The sequence below is a fragment of the Parambassis ranga genome, chromosome 14 (genome assembly GCF_900634625.1).
Source record: "Parambassis ranga chromosome 14, fParRan2.1, whole genome shotgun sequence".
NCBI classification, from domain to species: Eukaryota; Metazoa; Chordata; class Actinopteri; family Ambassidae; genus Parambassis; species Parambassis ranga.
Window position 1 is genome coordinate 19,196,604 of NC_041034.1, and position 21,585 is coordinate 19,218,188.

General features: G+C 41.1%; 1 protein-coding gene across 5 annotated transcripts in view; it reads right to left on the bottom strand.

The window, feature by feature from the left end:
- The window catches only part of arhgap32b (Rho GTPase activating protein 32b), an 84,304-nt gene that overhangs the window by 48,455 nt on the left and 14,264 nt on the right, over positions 1 to 21,585 (bottom strand). For 4 of the 5 annotated variants that reach the window (XM_028421227.1, XM_028421226.1, XM_028421224.1 and 1 more), the window contains 2 exons: positions 11,659 to 11,934; positions 2,697 to 2,802 (listed from right to left, as the gene is read on the bottom strand). In XM_028421227.1, coding sequence (XP_028277028.1) covers positions 2,697 to 2,802; positions 11,659 to 11,753 — 201 coding nt within the window. In that variant the 5' untranslated portion in view covers positions 11,754 to 11,934. Of the gene's footprint in view, positions 1 to 2,696; positions 2,803 to 11,658; positions 11,935 to 21,585 lie in introns of those variants that run through there. The other variant, XM_028421228.1, reaches the window with a different exon arrangement.

The window sequence follows — 21,585 nt, forward strand, 5'->3', positions numbered from 1 at the left end:
CAGCTATGGACAGGCTAATTATAGGAGCAGGTCGGAGCATTTTCATGAGAACAGTAAACGGTACAAACAGTAAACAATCATGATATCTGTGCAACCTTTGAATTGGACGGAGAGTTTCTGTGAGAATAAAGAGTTAATAAACTGGAACTTTGTGAAACTGGTCAGCATGAGTGCTCCAAGTGGAAGTGTAAGGGCTTTTACAAGTTGTTTCACCCTTTAGTAACTATAGTTACAAATGTTGATTTGTTAAGTGGCATTAGGTAAAGAGTTACTTACCTTAACTGTATCATCATTAAAATCTCTGCACTTAAATAAATGAGTTTGACCTTTAGGTATTATGTTATACTACCACTAAGTGAGACATCATATGACGATGTTACTTTGTATCTCACTCGCTTCCTTTTACTTCAATAATGACAGTAAAAATAAATGCAAATGTGGTTTGTAAACAGTAATAGAGGATTCTACAAGTGGATGTATTCACTGTGGAATTGGACACCAGTTTGTTGGAGGCCACCTCCAAGACAAAATAACACAGCCAAGGATACATCTACTGAAACAGTAGAGACTGCACCAAACAGATGCTATGAGAGTGTGTGCCAAGGGGAATGAAGACAAGGTGGCAAAGTACAGAGAATGTTTTCCTTGTGACTCCACACTCAGTGACAGGAAAGGTGCTATGCAGATGAGCCCAGGTTTTTTAGGACAGTTCAGAGTTTTTGCATCATTTCTATCCAGGGGCAGCAGCCCTTTAGATGCAGCAGAACAACAAAGACTAGAGGACATGTGTGACAGAAAGCAAGATTGCAGGATGATGCTGAATAAAACCTGTAATTATTGACAAGTGTTCTGTTCCTTTTATCAATATGTGGCAGGGATTTATAAATGTTTTGTGCTTGCACTGCAGTCGACACTGAAAATGATCTTAGAGCACAGTGCAACAGGGTATTGGTGTGACAGCTTACACTAAGTTGCTTAGCGCTTCTCATCACTTCGTGAAACCACAGGAGACATGCATAATGCAGGCGGCTGCAGCGCACGGTCCCTCTCGTATCAAATATTGAACAAAGAATAGCAGACATACAGTATTTAAAGCCCCGCCTCTGTGATCAATATTCATCAGCCTGGTGAAATTGTTGTGTCTTTCTCTCTGTTGCCCGATCGAACTGAGCGCTTTGCAGTAGGGCTCCAACCACGCGCCGACCACGGGTGGCTCGGCATGTTACCATGGAGACGGCCTCATTTTCAGCATGCTGTTGATGCAAGAAGTAAGACCCGAACCAAAAAAGGCAGGAAAGGAAATAATGAATGATGCTGTCTGGTGAATGGGATCGGAGTGGAGAGATGGGCTGATATAAACAGGAGTACACAGACAGCAGATAAGATGACGAATCTGTGCACAGAGTTTGGAGTAGGGTAGCTTTAGGAAGCCAACAGACATCTGCATTAATCATGCATGTGTGACTGCATTTTAGGAGCACAGGAGACAGTTTCGATAGGAGAGAGGGAAAACAGATAAGGACGTGACGGGCAGAAAACAAGCTGGTGTGATGGATCTGATCGGAGGAATGATGATCAACATAAGCCTTTGTTGCCTGAATGATTGCAGTACACTGATCTATACCGTCTACCAAACTGCTAAACATTCATATGAAATCTTTGTGTGACTAAAATGTGGTTATATGTCCCTGTGAAACAATAAGGTTACATCCAGACACATGTGGCATGAAAACATGGCTGGAGCTTTTGCAGAACATCATGATGTCAGAGTGAAGCTGATTTTAGAGACTTCTCTGTGGTTTATCTGAATACAATTAGCTGGATATCTACTAAGTGCATGTTTGATTTCAGCACGAAATGCAGTTAAATGATACTACATTATTGTTACCTCATTAAAAAAAACATAAAACCCCAAATTTAGTGCAAAAAAACAAATAATTTTAATATCACTGTACAAAAGTGAAGTGAAAGTGAATTTTTCCCAAATGTATTCAGGTCTGAAATTATTATACTTTTCGATACTAAATATATAAAACTCATCACACTCATTACAGGATGAGTGACGATCCAAATCTAATCTGTGAATCCTTCAAATGTTTAAAGAAACTCCTGATATATCAGATTCATTTCCAGACAGATCCAGAAAGGATCCTGTCACTTCCACTTCACTGATGTCGCCCGCACAGAGGCAACAAAACAGATGCTTCAAGCTGGCTGCAGTCACATCTTGCTTGTCAGCCGTGGATGCTTGTTGCTGTAGTTCACATCCATTTGTTTCATTCCCACCCACAGATAGCAGAGACATTCTGCACATCTTTGTGTTTACTTGTGCTCAAAGAGAGGATTCAGGGGAAATTTCTATGAGAGAGATATTGTGGCTGTTGCATCACTTTATTGGTCATAAGTCCAATTCCACCCACAGCCTCTTTTGGATGGAGATTAGATGTCTTTTCTGACACAGCATGTCTATTACACTGAGTGACTTATTCCTAAACTGACTGGTACACTTTGCCAGGTGCAGTGCTAGCTGACAAGAAAGTATTAGTAAACTGCTTTGTTATGCCATCATTATTTAACACTCTGTTACCATATGCTGCGAGAGGGGTGTTGAACAGGTGCTATGATTGCAGATCACTGTTGTACGACTTAAAAAAACATTCCAAATGAAAACCACACATGACCGAAGTGTGTCTCACCATGGCACTGATAGTTTCCTCCCAGTCAGGTCTCTCTCTGGGGTGGATGTTAGCCAGTTCAGACACGATGTCGTCCTCCTCCAGGTGACGTCCAGGCCTCAGGCCCCTACAACAACAAGACACAACCTTAAACCTGGATCCAATAAAGTTACCATCACGTGTTGTCACTTATCTTTCAACCTTCAACAAACTAAAATCATCGTGTTGCATTTGCTTCTATTGACTAATTGATAATCTTTGGTTAGCTTTGTTATAGACAGAAAAGGTATTTATGACAAAACTTGCTGTTGCCTGTCCTGGTTTTCAGTAATTACAAACTGAATATACAGATCGTGCACTTTTTTTTGACACTTATCAAACTTGATGATTCAATTATTTGAGCAAATTAATCAGCAGACTAAATGATGTTGAACACAATCAGAATATAATACAGCTGGGAAATTAAACAAGACATAAACATAGTATGGGGAACAACTGGAAGATGATGATGTCTGAGGAGAAAGACGTCTCATCATCTTCAAAGACTGCCCTTGTTTCCAGAGAGGCTGACAGCAGCAGAGAACGGGGATACAGATCTACACACACACACACACTGATTTTTACCATCATAACCCTCATTCTGAATACATCACAGTCTAATAAACTAGAACTGACATCAGAGGAAACAGAAAGAGGAAAAGAGGTCTGTTTGGGGAGGAACCGTCTGCAGCAGCTGAAGGATGACAGCAGAAACTGAAACAATGTCTCTGTCTTGAGATAATAAGATTTAAGGGCCAGGGACTCTGAGTTAGGATCCAGGAAGTAAAGTTTAGTAATGAGTTATCCTATGTACTCCGTGGTCTTCCAACCCCTTTACACATATACTCACTGACTTCCCTCATTCAGTCAAACTATGACAGTGTTCCTCAGCACAGAGATCTAAATAGCAAGAACCATGAACACAAAAAGATCATTTTTGTATTCAAATTTATCATCCAATCATAAAATGACACTGCCATTTAATTCAGTAATGTTCAGGCTTCTGCTTTGACAGATAAATCCACACACTACAACCAACAATATAAATAAAAGTATATTCCCTCCAGCAGCAGCAAATCCTGAGGTGCTGAGCACACACAAACATAGATCCAGCCTGAATCCCAGTGGACCTTGTTAAAACCAGTGAAGCTGCAAAAGATCACCGAAAAAGTTTTAGAAACAGCGCAGACACATTTGGCTCATTACCATACCCAAGATTAGAAATGACTGGACAAGAGGTCACGGAGAGTTGGAGGTAACGTGACATCAATATTCAGGGAAAAAAAACACTGAGGGGCATGAAATACCACGTTGACTCTTTAACAGATACTCGGTCAGCTTAGGAGTCAAGGCCATGAATTCAAAATCTCAAACAATGTGAGCCAAAGTGAAGCAGACTTCACTATTAGCCCAACTGTAAAAAAAGGCAGAAGTTATTGCAGAGCTGTGCAAATGTGTAATTATTGTACAAGTTAAGAAAGGACAGATCAAATGGAATGTGTAGTTTTAGCTTTATTTTATGCAATACTGTGTAGAATGGTAGTGCAAAAAGAAAAAAACAACACAAGTAATTTTTGGTACTGAAATGACATGATTATTTACAATAAGCCCTATTTTATACAAGTTATATGCTTGCAAAAATGCTTGTATGAGCTCCAATTGTCCTATACCACAAATGCAGCAGAACTGAGTCACAAATATAATTCCATAGCTGTTTTTTCTATGGTATAAGACATCTTCTGTGTCATGTGGCAAATGATAAGAAACAACTTGTGAGAAGACTTCCAGAATTTCTTACCCACTAACTGACATCCCACAGCCACACTGACCCTAATGACATGCTTCAAGCACCACATACTGAGGAAAGGCTCGAGAAACTACTGACACAGCGTGAAGCTCTTCAGATGCTGCAGATAAAGGCTGCACCAAGTGTCACTGTTCAGAAATGCGCTGCACTCCCCAAATTCCCAGCATTGCTTGTTGAGGAGGCATATAAGGAGAAAGGAAACTGCTCCATCCAGCCACCTGCTCACAGCAGCACCACTAGGAATACGTGCTCCTCCTCAGCAGTGCTCTCGCCTACTCCCCTCAACAAAACAAGATAAGACAATACACTGACAAGCTTCATAAACCTGCAGCCTGCTGAGTCAAATGTTTCTGTGTTAGAAACAACAGAGAGAACACCACATTAAAAGCGGATGACTTTTCAATCATTTCCATCAGCCTTGCAATTTCAGTCCATAAAAGAAACAGCAGCTCAATTCTTGCCCTCAAATGAAAGCCATGAATCTCTCCCTGCGTTCATCCTAAGCCACCACTTCTTCATGTCCCTGCTATTAGGCTGCTTCACCACTGAATGTCTGACTCAACATGTGTGCAGCCACAAACAGAAGTCACATGCACTCGTATTTCAACACAGCCACAGCCTGTTGGAAGTGGAGGCCTTTCCCTTTACATGGTCCTACAGGTCACTTCAACTCACAGACCTGCATTATAGAGCAGGCTGTGGGTTTAACGTGTGGAGGGCTGTGGCTGGAATTGTTGTCATTATTGATTGAAGTGTTAATCATTTTCTCAAGTAATTGACTGCTAATGGAGGGCCGTCTCACATTTACTGTGTCACATGATACAGACACAAGTCCAGGGTATTAAAGCAGCACTAAATGAAGCTTAAATTGGTAAACTGGCATCAATTCTCAATACCAGGGACATTCTGATACAATTAAATGTGAGCACTTTAGCAGCATAAGCAGCATTCGCTCCTTTTCAGCCTCAAATCATATAGCACAAGGGGTCATAAGGTCGTAACGATGACAACAGCGATCCAAACCATGATGCTTTTTAAAAATATTAACCATGAATACTTAATCCACAATCACAGAAGTCAACACCTTGAACCAACAGGATAAAAACCTGAAACAACTGGACAAAGCAGGTGAAATACTGCAGATATGATGGAAAGCCTGGAAGTCTCCTACCATCGTCATTTCAGCTCCCATTTAGTCCAACTAAGTAGAAACAGGTAGCATATGACTGGACGTAGGGGGGTATATATAGGACTCACACAAGCAGAAAGCCTGCGACAGAGTGAGAGTCATAACCCACCTGTCACTCCCTGATCACCACAGAAACCCCCATAACTACAGACCTACTGGTTATCACGTCACCTATAGGTTTAAAAAAAAAAAGAAGCAATTTTTCATCTCTGTGGTGTGAGGCTGCTTATATAAAATGCCTAAAATGCCCTTTGTATGCTTTTATAGAGCTTTCCAAGGTACTTGGCTGATGGCTTGTTTGAATTACCTTGGAAGACATTCCACAGGCTTTTATTCTCCGTGTTTCCTATCTTTTGTATTTAAGAGCCGACTGACTTCATAATGTAGAGATGAGTGCTCTATAGGGACCTGACCATCTGTTGCAGGACACCTCACTCTTGTTAGGCCTAAAATGACTTTACATTTGGTGTTTGGGCTCTTTAAAGGAATCTGATTTGAGCTGCAATTTGCAACTTGTGGCCAGTTTAAGCCTAATAAATGGCACACATCCACAAGAAATAAAAACACACAGCCAAAGCATATCAACAAGTGCTGCCAGTTTTGGGTGGCTGTGATCACTGTTTATGTGAGCCACTCTTAGGAGCATAGCATGTTTTCTGTACTGGACTGAACACACATGGATACATGCCACTTTTAGAACTGCCAATAATACCCCCCAGAGAATATTATGGCACTGGTCTGATGAAAGAGAGATCCAATGAGTGGTGACTGAAGGCTGCAGGGAGTGCACTACCTCATGTTCAGCTCTGCAAGAATTAAAAAGCATTTGTTATGAGATGGTATTCATTTATAAGCACTGAATGGACTTGAACTGGCTGTTAGATGAATAACACTGCTTACTTGTTGTGTATATCCTGTGTGTTAGTCTTAATAACTATGACCATTTAATACCATTTTAAATGTGCTACAATTACCCTGAGAGCCTTAATTTTGAAGCAAGGCAAATGTAATGTAATCTCAACTCATCTAGAACTAGCTAGTAATGGTCCAAAGAGCAGTTTTATTTCCTTACTTCTCTGGGAGATGACAGACATGCCCATTAGCCTATCTAGGCCATGTTATCCAATATCACAAGAAAGACAAGGAAAACCTATTTTAGAATGGATGTTGCTGTAATGTACCCAAGTTTCTGCTAGGTGCCTTTGGCTGCAGCCATGACAGGAGACGTTTTTGAGGGTGAAATTCAAGCTTGGTTTCGGGGTCAGTAAAGACATTCAATCAGTGAAATGGAATGAACGTGCTGCTCTGCAGAAAACAACAGGAGGGGAGTTAAACTAAGTCACACAACTAGGAGGGAGAGATGTAGTACGCCTACTCAAAATTACCAACAGAGGCAAAAGGTTTTGCATCAATGCAATGTTTTTGATAAGACTACACATGTAAGCAGCAACAGATCTGAGCTGCTTTGATGGACACCAGGCTAGAAGGGAACAGTGCACAAACTGTGTGTTTTCTGCTGCCAAGAAAGATTAAGATTACTATGCAGTGAGGAAGTTTTTACCTCATTTAACTAGATTTTTTAGGATACAGATCATTTACTGCCGATTTATCAAACAAAAGGTGCTGCTGCTTCACAGATGAGATTCAGACGCCCTTTTATTACCTCCTCCAGCAGAGCATATATGTGAGTGAGATACCGTTTATCCACCAGTCAGTACAGAAGCACTCCTGCCACACTGATTAGTCAGCTGTGATAAATCCACTGTGATGGCTACTTTTTATTTACTTAAATTACTTTCTACAATATGTTGTACCTCCAAAAACATACCACACAATCAAACATGCGATCTTACCTGTGCAAAACTTGCTGCAGTGCTTTAATAAATGAGGACACACTAAAAGAGGGGCTATAAATCCCTGTCTCCCAAAGTACTGCTGTGCACTCAAAAATTAGAAAACAAAAAAGGCAGTAAAAAGACTAAAAAAAATGCAGCAACTTGCACACAGCACGAGCAATTAGCAGGTTGATCTGGAGAAAATGATGCATTATCTATTAATAATGCAGCGAAATATCAAAAGGTTATTATTATTGCTTGGGGGAGTAAAACCAACAATTCCGAAAAATCACATGAGATTCTATTCATGAGATAATTAACAGTTACAGAAAGAGAAATGAGGCTACAATGATGGCTGTCACAGGTAACTCTAACGCAACTAATTAACTGCAGTTCAGTGCACTGAAGAAAAATAACAGAAATTAGAAATATTATTCTTCCTAGTTTTTGACATTGTGTGTTCACAATTTCTTTTCTTCTGTTCTAAAATGAACAGCCAATCAGAGTGATCTCTCAAGGTGCTCTGCTGCCGATTCAACACGATCATTCAGCTGAAAAAACCACAGACAGGGGTCAGACGAGTGCCAAGACCACAAGACACACCGTGAAAGCCAGGAAGGCAGGCAGCACAGCTGACCATCAGTTGGGTGTGACGTACCATAGAGGATGATTTCATTTTTTTTCATTTCACAATACCTTATGGTCAGCGTTTCTATAAAACAGCCAAAAATCTGAGTAGTTTATCTGATTTTATTCATTTATGTGATGGTGTTTTGATGGAAGGAGTAATAACAGACTTGGGTTTCATTTAGTTCGATTAATTTCAAATTAATAGTTGCAATTGTCTTAGGTCAACAATAAAAATCCAGATTACGGTAATAGTGTAGTTGCAACAACAAGCAAGAGAGAGCGAGAAGAAGAAACTGTAAGAAAGCCATTAGCAGGCTGTGCACGGGATTTCCACCCTTTGCATGTCCTGGATCTTGTCCACGGTCTGGGAGTCTCTCCAGTCGGGCCAGCAGTTTAGCTCCTATCCCACTGAGGCGGTTTATCTGTCCTACATATGGCGTCGCAGACAAGACCTCCATCCACATATTTCTATCAGCTACTAATAAACTGCTATCATGCTACATGGGGAAACTCTGTCTGAACAATCTGATCTGGGGTGTTGCCGAGTAGCAGTTTTATTTCAAATTCAGCACTACCCTACAGCTCAGGCAGCTATTCATGATCAGGTGAAACATGCTGTGATGTCTCCATAAATATTGCTCTGCTGTTGATGCAGATTTACAAAAACGACAGAACATCTCTATGGACCCCGAGTATAATTATTTATCCTTCAACAGAATGGAATTAATAGATATTGAATAGCAGCACGGCAGAATGTTGATTGATTATTAGAAAGCTACACATGAATGAGGTGTGAGCAAACCAGTTCACTGCACAATTACACTGTGATGTAACAGAGAAATGCTAGTGGGGAAGCAGGATGTCTACAGACTAACCACCTTTAAGCGATGACTTCTATGATATATCAAAAACTGTAAATCACATAGTGGCATAGTGAACTAGTATCTAGGGTGAGTTTCACAACTCATAAGACACAGTAAATGTCGTTTTCCTGATTCAAATTACATTTCTCTCACTGTAGAACTTTATTCCAATGTTTTATGCTTTAAAGGCTATTTCACTGATTCAATACAGCCCATAAAGTCAAGGACTATCAGAGATAAAAATAATCAAAATCAAATCAGCAAAGTCAAAAGCCCCTTTTTTATACTGGTGCGTGTAAAAGAACCAGCAGTGGCACTGTGTGAAAATACTAGCCAGCACAAACACTGGCGACAACTGAAATGAGGCACACCTCTACTTGTGCAAAGCCAGCATATCCTTTGAAAACGCACAATGAGGCGCATTACACTGGCTTCATTTGATCTTGAAGTAAAGGCACATTAAAGAAGTCAACCTCTCTGTGTGAAAGGAGCTAAAGATGTTATGACATTGAGCTCTGAAGACGCTGAATCGCACATTGTGGATAAAGCAATCCGTCATTACATTTAATTTGACCCTTCTGTAACAGTTTGCATTTTTTGTTTTAAGCCAAAATCAAATGTACCGTAAATAAAATATTACATTAAATGTAATTAAATTAAACTATCTGGCTGTACACACACAATGAAAGCTACACCCCTGCAGCCAGTGCCTATCTTTAATGAACAGGTATGCCATCTATTGAGTTTCAGCTTCATGGGAGCTTGGTTGCTTGTGTGGTGCACACTCCTCTGTTGCCCACTCATCTGTCTACAACTAGATCAAAGAATCGCATAACACAAAACAGAGTGCTGTTTTACGTTTTCTCTGGGTCGTCTCCTCGTGTCCCCAGTCCACCCTCTCAGTCCTGCCTGCTGATCCTCTGATCCACCCTTGTCCACCAGGATTCACTGACAACTTTCATAATGCACTACTCCAAGCCACCCTCACCTGTCGACTGTGAAGAAGTCACCTTCAGCACCAGGCTGAACACACACACACCATCGTATAGATACTGTACATGTTGATAGATACTGTAAGCATGTTAACAGAAAAAAAAACCTCTTTCCCCGTCTCCCTCTACACTTCTGCCCATCCTGTTTTTCAATCTCTTTGCTCACACTCAGTAGTAATGTTGGACTGCTGTCTAATGTATGCTAAGCTGCTGCTGCCATGGTAACCCTGGTGCAGGATTTAGACCCAGTTCAGGACTGGAGGGGCAGTGAGAGAGGGGCAGGTGGAGGGGCAGTAACTGTGTTCCCTACCATCCCCATCTGAGGTAGAAAAAGATAATATAGAGCAGAACAGGCAACATCCCAAACAACACGCTAACGATCCATTAGTGTGAATGAACCTACACCATGCTGCCTTATCTGCAGGGGTTAGGGTAGACATGAGGAGGAACTGGATACCTGGTTAGGCGGCAGAAAAACAGCTGTATGTACAGATGTGTATTTAAATATATTTCAGATAAGGAGCGTGAAAATGTATTCCTGCCAGTCACAATGTGAGTGGTGACTGACAGAAATAGTGAGGATATGACAGCTCAATGAGTCATAGCCTTAATTTACATCTCTGATTGTACAATGTGCTGAAGGAGATCCCCAGGACGTGTGTGAGAGATTAGTTATACCTTGTTGGCAGAGAGTGTAAGAATTGTAATGTAGGGGAGATAAGTGACATCCCAGCAGCACCTGCTAGGTGATGAGAGAGCTTACCATGCACTGGGAAGCGTGTGAGCTGTTGTGTGTGTTTATTGCCAGCAATGTGTTTCCTAAAACGTTCTTGTGAAGCATGCTGGATGTGAGTCCATATGTGTGTTTTTTTTGTGAATGTGAATGCTTTGAGGGAGGGTGTGTGTTTGATGACAGTGCACAGGCATGTGGGTGTGGGTGTACAGCTGTAGCAATGACGTAACTAGCTGAAAGCTGATACACTCGGCCCCTCGGTGTGAGCGCTGGTCATTGAAGCTGGGAGTTGACCGGCTGTGCGAAATGTGAATGAGGGGTTTCCAGCATGGTTAGTGATGGCTGTCACCCAGTTGCTATGGGGGTTGATGCTGTGTGTCTGTGTGTGTGGGGTGGGGGTTAATGGGGGTGGGATAGTGACTGTGCAAACTCACCCTATCTGCTCAGCTATAGGCACGTCTAACGATGCCTCCCCCTCCTCCTCTGCATGCGCATACCCTGGTGTCATTTCTCCTTGAGGCATTGAGGAAGCTAAGTAACACCCCCTTCTATCATCAGCACACACTCCACCGCATGCATGCGCACACACATGCACACTCTGAAGCACAAAACAGATTCTCCAACTGTCAAAAGCAGGGCATTCGCCATACATACGTGAGAAAGAGACAGATGCATCTTTCTGTGTGTGTGCAACCATGCGCACTTGCACACAAATTGACACACTCTCCATGCTCCCTCACTGACTATAAACAAACTAGTATGCTTGCCAAAGCACTACATAAGGTGTGGTCCATCTCTCCATACACACACATATGTTATACACACAACTCTGATAGAGAACATACTGGATGGTCTATTTCTGTGTGTGTTCTGCAGCCTCATGCTGCATTCTTACCTGTCCAAGATGTCATGGCTGGACGTGGCTGTGGCTCCCAGCAGTCCCAGTGCTGCACTCCCCACCGCTGCGGCAGCCCCGCTGCCTGCCTCCATGATACTGACTCACCGCAATGAGCAGCCTGCCAGGGAAGCGGAGAGGGGAGGGGAGGGAGGGGAGGATGTGAGGAGGTAGATCAGGAGGGAGAAAGACGAGTGAGATAAAAGAAATCACATGTAGAGGCGAGAAGGAGGAGGACAAGAGAAGAAGACAGTGGAACGCAGGGAACAGACAGAACTGTGAACATAGGGAAAGGAGTACAGAGAAAAATTAAAGGGAAGACAGGGTAGGGGCACAAGGGAGGGAGGGAGAGAGTTGGTATCATTAACTATGTGCAGTCTATAGATCAAATGGCAGAATTTTTTCTTTGGCGTCAACACGTGGATATTCTGGCACACACTTCTCAGTGAGAATCAACAGTCAAACACCAACATCGGCTGCTCCGCTATCCTGTGGCGACTGTGCTCTCTGACATCTCTATCCCCAGCCTGGAAAGTTAACAGTCACTTTGGTCTTTTAACAGTCAACCCATTTTAACATTAAATCAACAGACTGAATCTAAAATGCTGAAAATTCTGAACTGACAACTGAAGTCATCAACTATGCAATTCCCAGCATTTCTGCTACCAGACAAAAGAGCAACAAGTTTCACAAATTTTTCAACAACTAATGTGTTTCCCATTACCACCATTAAGTCCCCTTTCATAGTAGCTTCAGTCTGCCTCGCACCTGTGGTGCTGCAGAAAAAGCATTTTCCCTCGAGTTGTTCCCTGAAACAAGGCTTTGATTAAGATGCCTAAAAGGTCTGTGCTTAACACATTCTTAGAGGATCTACACATTTAACAACTATACTACCTGTGCAATAACTTGGCTCTTTTACACGGTACAATAACTTTTCTGCTCTTATGAATAAGGTGTATTTGTCACCATGCCTGATCATAATGTGCAAATCAGCACTGGGGCAACAGTGGCTCAGTGGGATAGCAGGGTTGTCCAATAACTGGAAGGTTGGTGGTTCGATCCCTAAGTCATTGTTGTGTGTCCTTGGGCAAGACACTTCACCCTAGCCTGTGGCGCGCCTTGCTAGTCATTGTATGACACTGCTTGGCAGCAGCCTTAAAATAATTTCCCTCTGGGATTACTAAAGTATCTAAAATAAAATAACAATTCAGTACTGCTGTCATGTTATCATCACAAGCATTCATTCTTTTTGTATTAATTTTTTATATTCATATTTTTGCTATTTCCTCCTTACAATGTGTGTTTCTATCTTTCCTGGCTCCTGTACCACTGTGAATTTTCTCCTTTAGTAAAAGGATTAAGTAAAGGATTATCTTATCCTATTGTCAGACACAAAATACACCAGTCAATACCTCTTTCATGATTTTTTTTTTAATGTCTTAAAAACGTAGTTAATATGTGGCTAAATTAGACTACAAACATTTTCAAGACATTTGTACTATCAAAGAGCGTAAACCTGTGTTACATGTGTAACATCAGCTTTTCACTGGCTTAAAAATCATTAAGTCATGAGATAGAGACTTCCATGTTGGCCAAATCAGGAAACAGCATGGGTTTCAGAGAATGTACCTACAACCAAACTTGAAACTCTACCTGATAGTTGTCCCTGTAAAAAAGACAATAAAACATACACTTTAAGGGTTGCAGGTGTTCAAAAAGGACGTGGTTTTTAGTGCTGTTAAGCCCCCACAATAAAAAGCCCTACACTTTAACCTTAAGGAATGGTGGGTACTTATTTTGGGGGGTTAAACTGTCTCCTTTAAAGCCAGACACCGAGTCCTATAACAATAGGCCTTACAAACATCCTGTTCCTCAGAGAAGGCTGCAGCAGTGGAAATGCACCTTTAAAATTCTCATAAAATACCCGATTACCTACTGCATGCAATAAGATGGTGGATCTTGCCAAGTTTCCTGCAAAGTGTTAGACCCCTAATATTGTCACTACACTTAGTGTTCCCCTAGTTCACATATATGCACAAACACACCTCTCTAATTCAATACACTCTCCCACCAACAGACACAGGTAGGAAGAAGATAATGTAATCACTGCTGGATTGTACATACCTACTTTCTGATAAAACAAAATGCATAACAGCATGATAGGTGTGAGTATGACACTGAGGGCAAACATAGAAGGACCCTTTTCTTAAATTGTTTAGCTAAGAAAATCAAAGAAACATCTTTTTATCCCTCATAAAAAATGATTTGGATTTACTATAATAAGACAGATGATGCATCCTCACACCTGAGAATCTAGTATTATTGTTATAATACTACCCACCACTCCACCACCTTCCAATGAAATCCTTATGTGACGTTGTCAGCAGGCAAAAATAGAGGACAGAGACACAGCAGGCACCCAATAAAACAAAGAAGTCCATACAGCTAGAGATCTGTGGTAGTCAATGGCTCTTCTCCGTAATCCCAGGAGAGCGATAGAAAGGAAGGTGGGTGGGGGGAGAGAGCGTGGGAGGAAGATGATCCTCACATCCTCACAGTTTTACATGTAAGGCAGACTTACTGGGCATATGTAATCCCAAGGATCCCTGGTTTATGGTGTGTAGTTGAACCAAAAAGACACAGCAGTTTGCGATTATATCATAATTATTATCCATTATTAACTCCTCTACACAAAATGATAAATATAAATGTATCAGGTATTCCCTCTAAAATGCTCAAGCTCAATATGTCTAAGAATGTTTCTCACTCAAAGTGATTCAGACCTTTGTTGTAAAATAACAAGGGAACAGTATGAATCATGAGTGATTGAGCCTTTTTCTGGCCCAATCAGAAACTAATGTCACCTTCTTTTGACCTGTGATCATCTGTGCTATAAGAGGTATGTCTGTAGGGAACGATTATCAACTTCTGAGTGTGTGCAGTGCAGGAGTTCATCTATTTAAACCAACACATTATTGACCAGCACATGGCTATAGCGACTGCACGCTGTGTGACATGAGCAGGGTGAGTCGTGGACTCACAAACAAATACTACAAATTGAAATTTATCTCATGTCCCAGGCTACTGTAAAATCCTGAAACCACACACACACACACACACCTCAGCCCTCACTGTTAACTAGTTGATTTTGTGTGACAAGGTCTGCCTGCATATGCCGTAGGCATGAAAATACACATCTCTTTTGTTTTGTTTGCAGAGGGAATGAAGTGTGTGCGTTCGTTAAAAGAGGAAGTGAGTTTGTGTATGCCAAGCAGGCTGCCAGGCAGAGCAAAGCAGGGCTGAGCTTCCCACAAATACCTGATGCAGCAGAAAACCTATAAAATGGCCGACCTTGAGAGAGGACAGGGCCTGAGCTCATCTCAGAGGAGATTAAAAATCAAGAGTGAAGAGTCTGCACAATAAACAGCCTCACTCATTAGGACAGCCCCATAAGTAAAGTCAAAGTGGAGTCAGGAAGTATTCAGTGTCGTCTGGTTTGTGTGACAGAGCCATTACAGGAACATCAAGCTATATTTCTTCAGAAATCAGCTTTAGTTAACACTAACTGTGGTGTGACGTTTTTTTCTAAAATGCAAAATTCAGATTCAGGTCATTTATTTGTTAATTCCTAAACTACATTTAAAAAGAAGAATGATTGGTGATTGGGTCAAACCCTAGTGACTAGCATTCTGCAGCCTCTAAGCAACATCTTACATTGCTGTAATCTCTGCCAAAAACCTCTGAACATCGACACCAACACTGAGGTGCAACAAGGAGTTTTTGGGCATTTTTGAGCAGTGTACAATTGAATAGTCGATGCCTGTTTTTACAGTATTTGTCTATAATAAACAGTGGAACCAGCGATTTTAAAAGAAAGAAAAACAAGTATTTCCAACCTGATGATTTGAGCTTGAGGAAAAAAAATAACACCATTTACCGAGGAGCAGAATGACAACCGCCATGTGATTCTTACAAACACATAACCAATGCCTTTCCACTAACCTTGCAACAGATGAGAGTAATACATGTAACCATAACAGCTGTACATACAAGGTTGAAATAGCTGTACTTTCAGCTCTGTGGTTACAAAACTCTTTATAAGGTTGTTGTAAAGCTTCCGTGTCATATTCTGCTTTTGCTAATGCATTTCTTTCCCCATCCGACTCAATAACACAAAACACAGAGCAGGTCAGGTTCTACAACGAACCATGTAAATGCACACAGGCCTCTGCATGAAACCCATACTAGCAAGGTGAAGTTCACCGACACAACCTCTTTCAGTTGACAGCTGAAGACAGCTACAGCAGCATAGAAAAAATGTGGTGCCATTTGTATTTCCTTTTTAAATCGTTGGTTTAATACCCTAATGATTGAAGTAAAAGCAATTTGAGATTGAGACATGTCACTAATGTCAAACAACAGATGGTGTGTCTCTAACAGACTTCACCATTAGTAATCTGCCACTGCCACAAAAAGACTAATTCAGTGCGACTGTTCAGTCTCATGAATGCTAAATTCAGTTGGTAACAGTGACACAGAGGGTTTAATTGAATAAAACATCCAAACAATCATTTCATATATTGGCCCGTGTGTACAGGCATTAACGATTTGTACTTGTTGTTCATCACATAGTGTCCACTGCATTCAGTCAGACGGGGCAACCTGCCAGACCAGAATTTAGAGATCAGCAACAGCAGCAACCGTGTGTGTTTGATGCAGCCTTATTTATCACTATATTCCAGCTGTCATTCAGATTCTGAGCATCAATGCCTCAGAGAGAGCCAGACTGTTTTGCTCTCACCTCTGTGACACCATAAACCGTTATTCCATGTCTGGTTCTAGTCATCATTAAGCTGTGGTCTGTCTATAAATCCACATGTTCTACCATTTGATTCACATGTGTTATTACATTATTGTTGAACTTGACATATCTTCGCTACCCTTGTCTTGTGTTTTTGATGTGTATACAAGTATACCCTGATATTGACTGAATAACATTGGGTATCCATAGGGCCATATTATCCATTGTGCAACCCATGCTACATTATGCATGAGCAGCACATGCAGCATGTTATAGTTGACTAAAAACAATCATAAAGAGCAACAACAGCTAGTCCGCCAAAGACTGTTTCACACATTCTATGTCAACAAGTTTGATTTCTGCTTGCAATATCTGCAATTAAAATGTTACTGGATCAGTATTGGGTGTCAGCTAACACACAAAGCCCATGTGTCAGTATCAACAGCCCTAAATAAGAAGGATTCATACACCCCTACTTTGTAAACTAGTACTTGCTAATAACTAAAGTTAACATGCTCAGGATGACAATAACAGGTAAGAATTCAGTGTTCTTATTTAATGTGTTGGCACCAGTCTGGATTAAAGTGGTGACCTACTGACAGACAATATTGCATTTACTGAGCCATGTCAATGGTGTGGCTAAAACACTACACAGCCTGTAGTTTAGCAGTTTGGTTCTGTGTTGCTCCACAGAGAGCCTTCTGTTGTGACACCACTCACCTCCTCTGCTTGGAACGTGCACAGAATGTCTGATGACCACGGCCTATCCAGTGTTGGCTCTCTTCTTCTTTTGAAAGAGTAGACCATTCAAAGACATTGACATGCAAATTAACCAGTGATGTCAACCTGGGCACTTCTGGACCAGTTCTTGAAAGACCCTGGCAACAGCATTCAACTTTCCATGGAGCTTTTCCCTCCTTTCTCCTGTGTCTCTGACAGCCACGCTGAATGCCAGCAGTGTGTAGCCATTTCATGGTTTCTGATATGGACAGCGAAGTAGCAATTTGTAAAGCCTGTTCTGCTGAAATATCAAGAGGGCATTAAATCACAGCAGAGCTTCTACACTACAAACTTAATTTACCACCTGATGGAACAACAACCTGAGCAGCACGCAGACTGAATTTTCTCACTTATGTGTCTGTGACAGGGTCAAAACAATATCAGAGGTTTTTATTTTATTTTAGCTGACTTTATCATTATGCGTAATTAGATCTTACATTTTTGACTTCAACAAGGGAAGAGAGCATTTCAGGACATTTTACTGTGTTTATTAATTTCTAATGATTTCCCAGAGACACTGATACGATGCTTTAATGGAAATTCTGTATTCAGCTTTGTTCACAAACTTTACAAACACAAAGCCAGTGCAATGCTACTTCAGTTCATGCTTTCAAAGGCCATGCCAGCGCAACAAGAAGCTCCACTGTTCTTTCTCCCTGCGCCACAGTGCAGATGCTTTAAACAGGTCTTAAAGATGTCGAGGTTTCCCAGGAACTGGATTTGACAATCTTGAAATTGAGTTCCTCAATAACCAGGATGCGGTTGTAAGCTAGTGACTGAAAGATCATGCTCCATCATAGGTTTGGGAACCCATGGCAGAATTTCCGGACTGCGCCAGTGCTAGCCTTGTGCCAGTTTTTAGCCAATGGCGAACTAGCTTTGAATTAGCATGTTATCACCCGCTCAAATTGCCAATACTTCCATCCAATTTGCCTAAATAAGTTACACCCAAATATGCATCAATCTGAACATCATTGATGATCAGCCGAAAAAAACTCTACCTGTCTTGCACAGAAAAGCCCATTTATATTTTAATAATCATTCTTATTTGCCACATGGCAGATATACCATAGCCTACAAATTCCTATGTACAAAATACACAATACATGAACCATCATGCCCCACCAGCAAGAAACCATACTTTTTTTAGGTCAAAAATGCATACCAACATCTGTTAGTGAGCTCTGCAGTAATCAGGATACTTCCAGCTTAAGTAACATATTGCAGCAGATTCTACTTTAAAGCAGATAATGAGATCCGAGTATAGGCTGGTCCCATTAAGGTAGAGTTATTCTGCTTAACTTTACAGCGACCTTCACAAAGACTCAATCAACGGGCTGATGGTGGATAAAGCGGGATTAAAATGGCCTGAATTGCCTTTTAAGTAGATTGAGACACATTCATAAGCGTAATCCTGGACGATGACTGTCCTCGGTATTCATCCGCACCTGTGTTTCCAGAACTCCCATAATGTGAAAGACAGCTAGGGCACTTCTGTGTGAACATTATTAAATTTTGAGAAGCCTAGCAGAAATACCTGTGTGTTTTTTAAGTCAGGTATACTCACTGGCATTTGCAGCAATGGATTGTTCACAGTATTGCAGAAAATTTTAAGAAGTTTGAAATATCCGCCATAAAAGCAGCCCTATGCACTATTCAATGATTCCAGTCAAATAAGGGCATATTACCCTTCATGTACACAAGCTGTGAAACAGACTTTGTCAACAGCACGTCCTAGAAGCTATACATTGATGTAAGTCCTCAAACCACATTCTGGTTTATAAATCATTTTGAAGAACATCTGTTGTACATCTCGTGTACGCAGCACAAAACCATCCTCAGTGCAATGCCTTTGTCAAACCCTGACACCTGCTCCAGTGTTTTTGTTTAATGAGGCTAGAACAACTCTCCTCATTCCTCTAATTGTGTCAAACCTCATTCTATGTCCCACTCCATCCCTGGCAGCCACTTTGAACAGCCGTGTGGAGAGATGTCCTCTTTCAGCCTGTTCAAAGGACACAGAGGTAGCAGGAATCACAATGTTTAGCAGTTAGTATCTTGGAAATATGTGTTTCCAATATTCAGACAGAAGCAGCAGGGTTGCCTGCTGCTTAGAGAGAAGCTGCCAATAGGTCACCAAGTGTAACCTTAGAGGGCCATCTATCCTCAATCAAGAAAATGAAGCTCCACTCATGCAAGCTTGTATGCTATAACCTCACTGCTCAGTCTTGCAAAAGGGGTGTGATTAAGCAATTCCACTGTTCATGACACATCAGTCATGAGGAAGCAGAAAGTGTGATCTGCACAGTAAGTATTTGTGCCACAGGAGAGACACTCCCTTTCACAAGATATCACTGGATTGGAGCAGCTCATAGTCAGAAATGCTACTGCTTATATAGTATGGTATAGTGCAATATAGTTTATCAACCACTGTTATGTCCTCTTAATAGGAATGTTCTCTTCCTCAGATGACAGGTTTGCTGAGGTTGAATTCAGTTAACTGGAACCAGGTGCAAAATCACGGATGGAACTTAACTTTGAGGCCTAATGGAAAACAAAAACCTTTCTCTGTGCACTGCCACGGATGCGAGTTTGGTTAAAAAGTCACGTCAGACATAACAGCTTGTTTAATAGACTGGCATGTGGTTGGGTCTCAGGAGATGAAGCAGAGGATTTGATGAACCAGACTGCATTTGGGTTGGCATCAGCACAGCTAATCTCACTGGCACAAATATGTGAGGCAGCAAGCAAAAGACAGAGGAAAGCCCCACTACACCATGACCAAATAATTTGGCTTTGACAAATACTAAAGTCATCACACTTTACACAAGCATAAACAACTGTGATTAGAATAAAGATCCTACTTGAGTGTAGGACTGCAGCATTAATCCACAGATTTATTTTCTTTGTTAAAGCCAGGGTGGTAATCTTTTTCCCACTATTTGTTATATTGCTTTAAATGCGGTTTACACCAGACCGAAAAAAAATAGCATACAAGCTCTGGAAGAACAGAAAAATCATCTGTAGGTGCTGTAATCCTGAAAAAACAGGGACAAATCATGTGTCCCCTTCAGCATGCACTCTAGAGCTACCTCACACCAGCCACACCTAAATGCAGTCCTAAACCTTGTTGACATTTTCAGCTTGTTGGGTGTCTGTTAGCAGTACACCTGGGTAATGCTAACATGCTTTCACTGACAGCTATGAGTACTAACAATAGTCACGTTTGTTCTTTAAACATTCATTATGACAATATGAGGGTTTTTCTTACTACAAAATGGGTCATGAGGAATCGCTGGGGTGGATCTCAGAACCGTGAAGCTGGAAAACAACAGTCTTTCCAATTTCCCATCAGAAAGCTATGACATTAATAAACCGGACCAAAATAATAATTTTCAGTGTACAATAAAGTGATTAAGAATAGCAGCACATTCTCTCTGGACGGCCTACAACCATAATAATATACATGCATAAAACTCACTAATAATAATAACTGACTAACCTTTGCAGTTCTCCTCTACAGCCAAAAATCTATTTCTGCTAACAGACTACAAAAAAAAGTCACATGTGATGACAATGACATCATGGGTTTTTGACTCAGTGATGCTGACCTCATCTCAGTGAGATATTACTGTTAGACATGTGCTTAAGTGTGAATCAGTGAGGATGAGTTCGCTAAAACGGAGTTCTGTGTGTAGAGAAAGAAGTCGCTCACCCCACCCATCAAAGTATGCACTGGCTCCCTAAAAACAGGCTATCCCCTTTTCTTATTGGACTGTGGTGGCCTGACAAACCAAAGCAAGTTAAGATGTGAGTCACAACACTTTAGAAAATGCATCCAATGAAATGCTTCAAATGAACAAACAGGCAAAGAGGAGATGAGAGGAATAACCTTGGAGCTTGTTTTGGAGCCGAGTAATAAAACTCGATAATTAGCAGGCCAAAATCTGATAAGGTTCCCACACTAAACAGCACACGATGTGGTGAACACATTTAGTGAATTAGTAGGGAGGATAACACAATAAAAAGTGAGATGTAGATCTAAATTACTGAGTAGAAAAATGGGCGGCCATGAGCAGCAAAAATGGTTGTTTGTGCATGGAACAGCGAGGTAATAGTGGTTTTTCGCCACATAAACATCTTCATCTAATCAAAAACAGCAAAACTCAATTACCAGAAACTGGGTTACTTGTCAGTCTATTAAATTACTCTTGCCACGTTTGCTCCTTTTGTCTTGTCGCTACCACAAATTTAATTCTTTACAAACACACACAGACGCATACAAACTGTGGTTAAAAAGGAGCTGCTTGGCAAGTAGCAGTGGAAAAAAGCTTTTGGAGACAATG